Here is a 9,988-nt window from a genome sequence, read left to right as displayed (position 1 = left end):
GCAAATGGCTGTATGCAGCACACAAACAAGGCAGGAGAGAGGGGGCAGCCCTGCCTGACTCCAGATCTGACTGGGAAGCTATCTGATTCCCACCCATTGATTGAGACTGCACTGACAATGTTGGTGTAGAGCAGTCTGATCCAATTGCAGATTCCCTCCCCAAAGCCCATTTTAGAGAGAACATGTCTCATATACGTGTGTCATATCCTGTCAAAGGCTTTCTCCTGGTCCAGGCTGATCAGGCAGCAGGCAGCAGGCAGCAGGCAATACATGTCCACTGCTTTGAACCCACAGCACTCCAGCAAAGTCTTCTTCACAAATATTGTCCGATCGACCGGTGTGTGCTCCTCCACCTTCTTCACAATCACCCTGACTGTGTTGCTAATGCCCTGGCCAGGGCTGCCAGCGGCTGCTGAGGCCATAGCTCTGAGGTTGGCTGGTACCTGAATTGGCGTTAGGCCGAAGCCAGCATAAAGATCCACCAAGAGCAGGTCAGCACAACCAAACGATCCTCCAACGTCCAATCACGATCCAGCAGCTCCGACGACTCGCAACACGATCCCCGTGGTTTCTCCCCCGCCAGCACACGTCCGCTGCGTCGAACCTGCAGCACTCGAGCAGAATCTCTTCCTCTGGTCCTCAGGAGCTACACGTATTCCGAGCCAAAAGGCCGAGAAGCGATGAAGCTTTATTTAAATGAGTCAAAGTCTTTTAAATCACAGCAGAAAAGATGACAGTACTGGCAGGCAGGTCATTTGGCACACATTTCATTGCATGGTGCTACTGTTTTCATTGGAATGACTTTGTAATGCATGTGAATAAATATACAAGACTGACCAATGTAAAAGTTAACTTATCTTTGAAGGATAGGTCCCTGTGTTGAATCAGTATATTAAAAAAAACAACAACATTTGACATACAAGATAAAATCTGATTTTCACTCCCAGTTGAAAAAGGGGAACCCGTCCTCGGTGATGGTTGATGGACCTTCCTGAGCTGCACAAAAAGCCAGCGGAAAATGGCATCAAGTTGGGAATGCAGAAGAAAATCAGATTTCCTCAGAAAGCAAAATGTGGCCGTTCACGCACTGAAACATACCTGAGCACTCTGACAAAAATTCAGCCTAATGCCTTATTCAAGAGAGCTGCTTTCAAAATCTTACACCTGGCTTTGTGCCTGGGTTACATGAAAAGATTTGAATTGCAATTTGTTTGCTTGGAAAGAAAGTGAGTCCCCAATGAGCCGAGGATTTTAGAAATATTAATTTTCGGATCAATCTGTTGCTGCCTTGTATGTCTAGGTTAGGATAGGAAGACTGACCATAATTCCACTTGTTTACTTTTCAAATGTAGATGTGCTTGTTCATGAACTAGCAACTTGTACTCGATGTTGATAGTGATGTTTTCATATTCAGCAGTTAATTTGTAAGCGTGCTAACAAAAGTAGGTGCTTTGTGAAACTTTGGACTTAGTCAGGATGCAACATGTTATTGAGTGTGTCTTGTCTTGAAAGGAAGAATGAATTAAATTGTCATAATCCCATCAACAAGTCTTCCAAAAGCACTTTTCAGCCAAAGAATTAGTTGTGAAAATATAATTACCTCAGTGTTATGTTTTCTCTCTGTTATGTTCTGTATTGCAGGAATGTATTGCACCCATTGGCTGAAATGTATGCAAACAACACAAAACCTTCTTCATTATTCAATCAACCGGAAGGTTTCCACCTCAATGGTAAGCCATCTTTTTGTTCTTGTCGCATTGCAGAATGTATAGACTGCTTAGCGTATTTCTGCAGGCTGTTTGCAATTTGCTTCTATAACAAAATAGGTAAAGTCGCCAAAGTCTCAGCAGACTACACTCTCATTAGGGAGAGAAAACTGGTGGTGATTCAATCTGAGATCATCATGCCTCGGGTGAGGGTAGAGATTGTAAAGGAGAATCCGTTTTGGTATCCTGAGCCAATGTGGGAATTGAACCTACGATGTTGGCGTCAGTCTGTTTCACAATTCTGCCATCCAGCCAATTGAGCTAACTAACTCTTGATTAACTTTGTGATGGTATGATGGATTTATTAGCTACATTTTGTCCTTTTTTTTTATGAAGGGAGGTTGAGACAGAGGTTTTGATTGGTCTGCTCCAAGCCAATAAAGTAAACAGCATGTGAGGCCTTGGAACTTTTAAGAAGTTGGTAGAATAGAAGCAGCCTGAATGGGTGGAGTTGGGTTCTCATAGAACCTGGGTTTTCGTTTAGCTTTCAGTAGTTTTGGGGTTTTGAAGCTGGTTGTGGAAGCTGTTAAACCTCTCTCTCTGTTACAGTTAAAACCTTGGGTTCTCTCCATGCTGCCAGAATAGTGTATGGGACAATCTGTTTTCCTGACATTGTCTTTGCCAAGAGTGTTTATGGCATGTTACTGTATTGGAACAGTTACTGTTTAATAATTAAATAATCTGTTATTTTGTTAAGTTTTCCAATAGAGTTAAAGTTATACTAATTCTTCTTTGTTTTTGTTTGTATTTTAAATGTAGGGTAAGAATAAAGAGTGTTTTGCTTAAAGTCGAGTAATGTAACTAATTGAATTGCATCTGGAACACAGCAACTTACACTTGCCTTTAAATAAGAAAAGGTTGGGGTCTAGGCTGTCTCCTTGTTATCTTTGAGCTGGGTTTGGTCTGGTCCATAACAGCTTTGAGATTGGCTGAAGAATCCAGTATCCCTTAAGGAATTACTTCTGGATGAGTTATTTTATTCACTCATGGGATGTAGGTGTCAATGGCTGGGCCAGCATTGATTGCCCAAGCTTTGAGAAGGTGGTGGTAAACTGCCTTCTTTCTGCAGAGTATCTTGTAGATGCTACAGCTGCTGCTGTGCATCAGAGGTGAAGGAAGTGCATGTAAAGTGTATTCTGTCACACTCCCTATGGCTTGTTAATGGTAATCAGGTGAATTACTCGCCACAGAATTTCTGTGGTAGTCATGATTTGGAGACGCCGGTGAAAGAGCAGCACTCCGAAAGCTAGTGCTTCCAAATAAACCTGTTGGATTATAACCTAGTGTTGTGTGATTTTTTAACAGAATTGCTAGCCTCTGACCTGCTCTTGTAGCTACATTATTTATATAGCCAATTCATTTTCTGGGTAATGTTAACTCCTACGATGTTGATAGTGGTGGATTCAGCATCTCCTCTGGAAATGGTAACTACTCCGCACTTGTGTGGCATTAATAATAAATATAATGTGTCAGCCTAAACCTGAATGGTATCCAGATCCTGTTGCGCTGAACATGACTCAGTAACTGAGGAGTCATGAATGGTGCCAAACATTGTGCACTCATTGCCGAACACCCACACTTCAGACCTTTTGATGGAGAGAAAATCATTGATGAACCAGGCTGAAGATAGTTGCACCTTGGACACTATCTTGTATGTGTCCTGCAGTGATGACCTGAATGAGAATGATTGACATCCAACATACACAACCATCTTGCTTTGTACTAGGTATAGCTCTAATTAGTGATGTTAGTTCTGGAAAAGTCAGTGAACTTTTTCTGCTTAGCGTGCTGTCTTCAGATGAGCTACCATGTTGTCAATGCAGTTCAAGCATGTTTGTGATGAAAGGTGTACAGTATATACATTACTATTTTTGGAATTATGATTTAGAAATTTTGGTGAATATTGGTTACCCCTGTTTCTTTTTAAAGAAACAATTCAGAGAATCCTTCCAGAACAGTAACTTTTAGTTCAGCATTTGTCATAAAGCTAGGACTGCAAGCCCCTGCAATATTTTAATTAAAAGATGTTTTATTGTTGGATTTATGACAGCAAGGGTAAGCATTTAAGGCTATTAGCTTTGCATTCAGTTCAGAAGAACCTATGATTCAGTATGCTTTTTAAAAAAAAAATTCAGTGCAGAAAACATCAGGTTTGATTTCAGAAGCAAATCTAGCTTCTTGTTGAGATATACTTTGGGACAGTTTAAGGAACAAGTCACCTCAGCAGTTAGGTCTAGTTTGTGAACTGTCCATACCAGGAGAATTTGATTAGAAATCTTTAGAATTCAGAAAATGTATGCTGTCAGATTTGTGAAATGTTCATGGCAGCAGACTTGTAAAGGATGCATTAAATTGCCCCCACACTCAGGGCAAGGAAATTGTGAGGAGTCAGGCAAGTAGAACCTGAAAGAATTGAGATGGTGGTGTAATTTATCTGAATTTGTAATTGGGAGACAGGTTGAAACTTTGTTTTGCTGTGTTTGTGATCTTTCTGACCGTGGAAAAAGCGAGGACTGCAGATGCTGGAGATCAGAGCTGAAAAATGTGTTGCTGGAAAAGCGCAGCAGATCCGGGAGCATCCAAGGAACAGGAGAATCGAGGTTTTGGAAGAAGGGCTTATGCCTGAAACGCGATTCTTCTGCTCCTTGGATGCTGCCTGACCTGCTGCGCTTTTCCAGCAACACATTTTTCAGATCTTTCTGACGGTCTCTAACATATCTACTTTTTTTTTATTATTAAGTACAATAAACCTTGGTTCTCTGGCTAAAGAAAATCTGCAGCCTAATTGGAGATGGTCATTGCCTGGCACTTTTGTGGTGCAATTGTTATTTGTCACCTGAGAGCCCAAGCCAGGATATTGTCCAGATCTTGCTGCATTTGTATATGGATTGCTTCATGCAAGGAGCCAGGGGACATTGTATTCTGGGATTTTGCACTGCAGCATATGAAAGCTTTTTATATCCCAGCCCATGGTACTTCTGGACCAGTCAGATCTCAGAATGAAACCGAGCTTGATAGATTTTATTTTGCTTAGTTAATAACGTGGTACAGAAAGAGGCCAGTCATTATCGTGTCTGCATCAGCTCTCTGAATAATTTGTCTTGGTGCCAAACTCCTGCCTCATCTCTGAGACCTTGCACATTATTTCTATTGAAATGTAATGACCTCTTCCAGACAGTTCATTCCAGAGTCTAACTACTCACTGTGTGAAAAAGTTATTTTTCTCACTTTGCATTTGCATCTTTTGCAAAACTACTCAAAATTGGCACTCTGATTATCGAGGCAACAGTATGGTGCTGGAAAAGCACAGCAGGTCAGGCAGCATCCAAGGAGCAGGAGAATTGACAGGAGGACTGATGAAGAGCTTATACCCTGTCGATTCTCCTACTCCTCGGATGCTGTCTGACCTGCTGTGCTTTTCCAGCACCACACTCTCGACTCTGATCACCAGTATCTGCAGTCCTCACTTTCTCCCACTCTGATTATTGATCTTTTTATGAGCAGTAACAGTTCCGCCCTGTCTAATCCATGCTGATCCTGCATTATCCTGACAACTTATATCGAATCTTCCCTTAACTTCTGATCTCCAAGGGAAATGGTCACAACTTCTCCTCACATAACATAACCTGGTGCCTTATCAACCTCAAGTATTGGCAGCCTATCCAATACCTCTTCCCTCTCTATTTTCAACTCTTCTAAGGACTGGCATTCAGGGGTAGCTGATGGCTTAGTGGTAATCCAGACTGTTAACCCAGAGACCCAGGTAACCTTCCGGAAACCTGTGTTTGCATCCTGCCATCACAGATGGTGGAATTTGAATTCAATAAAGTTAAGAGTCTAATGATTATCGTGAATCAATTGCTGATTGTTGAGAGTTCCACATCTGGTTCACTAATGTCCTTTAGGGAAGGAAACTGCCATCCTTAGAATAGGAGGGTAAGATAGGTGAATGTGTGGCAGAAAGCTTGGTGTAGGATGAAGGGCTTTAGATTCCTGGGACACTGGGTCTCGCTCTGGAGATGATCCAGAGATTACTACTTTAGAGGTCATGCTTGCTGATGTTCTACCTGGCACTCTACATTTTGACTGCAGGACCACGTCCCTTTCCCGACCTATGTTGCTAGCACCAATATGGACCAGGACCTCTGGCTGTTCGCCCTCCCCCAGAAAAATACACTGCAGCCTCCTGTGACATACGTAACTTTAGGACCAACCAGACAATATGTGTGCAACTCTGGTCTCTCTCCTTTAGGAAGGATGTTGTGAAACTTGAAAGGGTTCAGAAAAGATTTACAAGGGTGTTGCCAGGGTTGAAGGGTTTGAGCTACAGGGAGAGGCTGAATAGGTTGGGTCTATTTCCCTTGGAGCATCGGAGACTGAGGGGTAACACTATAGAGGTTTATGTAATCATGAGGGGCATGGATAGCATATATAGACAAGATCTTTTCCCTGGGTTGGGGGAGTCCAGAACTAGAGTGGCATATGTTTAGGGTGAGAGGGGATAGATTTAAAAGGGACCTAAGGGGCAACCTTTTCACGCAAAGGGTAGTGCCCATATGGAAAGAGCTGCCAGTGGAAGTGGTGGAGGCTGGTATATCAATAGAAATGGTTCACAGGGATATGGACCAAGTGCTGTCAAATGGGACTAGATTAATTCAGGATACCTGTATCTCCAGCTTTTTGAACGCTCACTTTCCGCAATTTTGCTTTTACGGAAGTGCTACATTAGTACCTGTTTTCGTAAATCTGAAGAGGATTTTCGTTTTTACGAGAAATGGCGAAACTTTTTCCCGAAAAAATCATGCATCTTTGCTTTATGCTATTTTCCTGCTTGCGAAAGGTTTCCTGGGAATGCTGTACTTTCCGATAGCGGGGTCTACCTGTATCTGGTTTGCATGGACAAGTTGGAGTCTGTTTTTGTGCTGTACATGTCTATGACTCTATATCATCTTGGAGTGATGCCAGAAACCAGTGAAACTCTGCTAATTAAAGAATTCCCTATCAATACTGCCCTTCTACTCTTTCTCCTTGCCTCCTGATCGGCTGGGCCATGTGTGGTGCCATGAGTTTGGTTCTTGCTGCATCTGCCTTGACAGTGACCGGAATGGATGACTGGTCAGTGAGCTGGACCTCTCTGCAGGCTCCTGCACTACCTTCCTGATCCTGTTGGTGTGCCTGGTGGTCTTTCACTCCTGCTTACAGGCCCCTCACTGAATGGTCTCTCCACGTGGCTGATCAGGAGTTCAGCTCTGTGCAGCCAGTCTGTCAGCTCATCTGGGTCCCGTGAAGTGTCCACAACTCCCCATGTGTCATGGGACTGGTATTCAGTTTGGCAAGAGCTGTTCTGATGTGTCACAACACTATACTTTTAAAATTACTTTACTTTATCTTGCTTGATTAATATAAACTGAATATTAGTAGAAATTTCTTACCCTTGAACTGCTAAAACCAGTAAAACCATCCGGTCTCAGCTGCAATCCAGATGTCTTGCAATTTGGTAAAGCAGACGAGGGCAGGACTGAGAGAAAGTGAGGACTGCAGATGCTGGAGATCAGAGTCAAGAGTGTGATGCTGGAAAAGCACAGCCGATCAGGCAGCATCCAAGGAGCAGGAGAATCGACGTTTCAGGCAAGAGCCCTTCATTAGCCCTCCTGATGAAGGGCTTATGCCCAAAACGTTGATTCTCCTGCCTCCTCAGATGCTGCCTGGCCTGCTGTGCTCTTTCAGCACCACATTCTCGACTTAATAATCAGAGTGCCCAAATTTGAGTAGTTTTGAAAAGCAGCAAATGGAAAGTGAGAAAAATAACTTTTTCATGCAGTGAGTAGTGAGACTCTAGAATGTATTGTCTGGAAATAATGTGCAGGATCTCAGAGAAGAGGCAGGGGTTTGGCACCAAGGCTAATTTGCTCCCTCTCCTGTGCCTGCAAAACCTTACTTTCCCTGGGCTAGGTTAGCAATTTACATTTTTGCAGCGTTGCTGGAGTTGAAACACAGTCTCTAACTGCAGCTGCTGACAACCAATAAATTCTCAGCTTTCCTAAGCTGTCACCCTTGGACTTTGCTTTAGAAACTCAGCCAGGTCCTCTGCAGGTGCAGCAGCGCACGCTTGCTCTCTCTCTCTTTCCTCTGGGGTAAGTAAAAGGCCCAGAACCCTGATCTCTCTTCATCTGCAGCCCAGGAAAGGCAATCTTTGGGGGCCCAGCTCTAGTTGCCACCACCCCTCCCTCCTGACTGAAACGGTGACTGTCTTTCTTTTCTTCTGTTGATATCTTTGAGTCGCTTTCCTAATCCAGGCATCAAAAGTGCTGGCACTGAATCCAATGGTTTTGTTCAGCTGGAGTTCAATGTAGCTAAGTGTGAGGTGATTCACTTTGGTAAGAGTAACAAAAAGATGGGGTACTGGGCTAATGTTCGGATACTTAGCAGTGTGGATGAGCAGAGGGATCTTGGTGTCCATGTACACAGATCTTTGAAAGTTGCCACCCAGGTAAATAGTGCGGTGAAGAAGGCATATGGCGTACTGGCTTTTATTGGTAGAGGAATTGAGTTCCGGAGTCCTGAGGTCATGATGCAGTTGTATAAGACTCTGGTGCGGCCGCATCTGGAATATTGTGTGCAGTTTTGGTCGCCATACTATAGGAAAGATGTGGAGGCACTGGAACGGGTGCAGAGGAGGTTTACCAGGATGTTGCCTGGTATGGAAGAAAAATCGTATGAGGAAAGACTGAGGCACTTGGGGCTGTTATCACTAGAGAAAAGAAGGTTTAGGGGTGCCCTGCCAGTAGCAGTGGTGGACTCTCCCTCATTATGGGCATTTAAGCGGGCATTGGATAGGCATATGGAGGATAGTGGGCTAGTGTAGGTTAGGTGAGCTTGGATTGGCGCAACATCGAGGGCCAAAGGGCCTGTACTGCGCTGTATTCTTCTATGTTCTATACTGCATGAATCGTCTCCACATTCACAAAGCAATGTGGCCTCTTGCCTCTCCTGTCACGGGAAGCAGCTGCTTTTAGTACCATCCATGTTGGTGCACACTATTAACTGTAACATGTTGCACGTTTCATCTTCAAATATCCAAGAGTGAACTGCTAAAGGCCAAAAGAACCAACCGGTCTCAGCTGCAATCCAGATGTCTTGCAATTTGGTGAAGCAGATGAGGGCAGGACTGAGGGAAAGTGAGGCCTGCAGATACTGGAGATCAGAGTCAAGAGTGTGGTGCTGGAAAAGCACAGTGGGTCAGGCAGCATCCAAGGAGCAGGAGAGTTGAAGTTTCGGGCATAAGCCCTTCATCAGAAATGTAGAGGGGGGTGCCCAAGGGGGCTGAAAGATAAATGGGAGAGGGATGAGGCTGGGGGAAAGGTAGAGTCATTGAGGAAGGAAACAGACCCTTCGGTCCAACCAGTCCATGCCGAACATAATCCCAAACTAAATTAGTCTCACCTGCATGCTCCTGGTCCATATCCCTCCAAACCTTTCCTCTTCATGTATTTATTCAGATGTCTCTTAAACATTGTAATTGTACCCACATCCACCACTTATAGAGTCATAGAGTCATAGAGATGTACAGCATGGAAACAGACCTTCGATCCAACCCGTCCATGCCGACCAGATCGAGTCCCAACCCAATCTAGTCCCACCTGCCAGCATCTGGCCCATCTCCCTCCAAACCCTTCCTATTCATATACCCATCCAAATGCCTCTTAAATGTTGCAATTGTACCAGCCTCCACCACATCCTCTGGCAGCTCATTCCATACACGTACCACCCTCGGCGTGACAAAGTTGCCCCTTAGGTCTCTTTTATATTGTTCTGTCCCTGCCGCTTCACGGTTGTCAGTTACAGCTGTCTGCTGTAGTGGTTGGTATATTGGGTCCAGGTCGATGTGTTTGTTGATGGAGTTTGTGGATGAATGCCATGCCTCTAGGAATTCCCTGGCTGTTCTCTGTCTGGCTTGCCCTATGATAGTAGTGTTGTCCCAGTCGAATTCATGTTGCTTGTTCTAAACTATGAAAGTAGCCACCCCAACACACACAAGCGAAGCTGCATCAGGACACTATTCAAAAGGGCCACAACGCACTGCAGTCAATATGATCAAACCATAGTGGGTGGCACGGTGGCACAGTGGTTAGCACTGCTGCCTCACAGCGCCAGAGACCCGGGTTCAATACCCGCCTCAGGCGACTGACTGTGTGGAGTTTGCACGTTCTCCCCGTGTCTGC

The 9,988-nt window shown here is 44.3% G+C and overlaps 1 protein-coding gene across 4 annotated transcripts in view; it reads left to right on the top strand.

Moving 5' to 3' along the window:
• The window catches only part of LOC122554159 (kynurenine--oxoglutarate transaminase 3-like), an 82,712-nt gene that overhangs the window by 10,336 nt on the left and 62,388 nt on the right, over window positions 1–9,988 (top strand). For 3 of the 4 annotated variants that reach the window (XM_043698735.1, XM_043698734.1, XM_043698737.1), the window contains exon 2: window positions 1,642–1,730. In XM_043698735.1, coding sequence (XP_043554670.1) covers window positions 1,644–1,730 — 87 coding nt within the window. In that variant the 5' untranslated portion in view covers window positions 1,642–1,643. Of the gene's footprint in view, window positions 1–1,641; window positions 1,731–7,847; window positions 7,901–9,988 lie in introns of those variants that run through there. The other variant, XM_043698736.1, reaches the window with a different exon arrangement.

The sequence above is a fragment of the Chiloscyllium plagiosum genome, chromosome 11 (genome assembly GCF_004010195.1).
Source record: "Chiloscyllium plagiosum isolate BGI_BamShark_2017 chromosome 11, ASM401019v2, whole genome shotgun sequence".
In the NCBI taxonomy this organism is placed as follows: domain Eukaryota; kingdom Metazoa; phylum Chordata; class Chondrichthyes; order Orectolobiformes; family Hemiscylliidae; genus Chiloscyllium; species Chiloscyllium plagiosum.
Note: the sequence above shows the minus strand (reverse complement) of the source record. Positions and strands in the feature narration are given on the sequence as shown.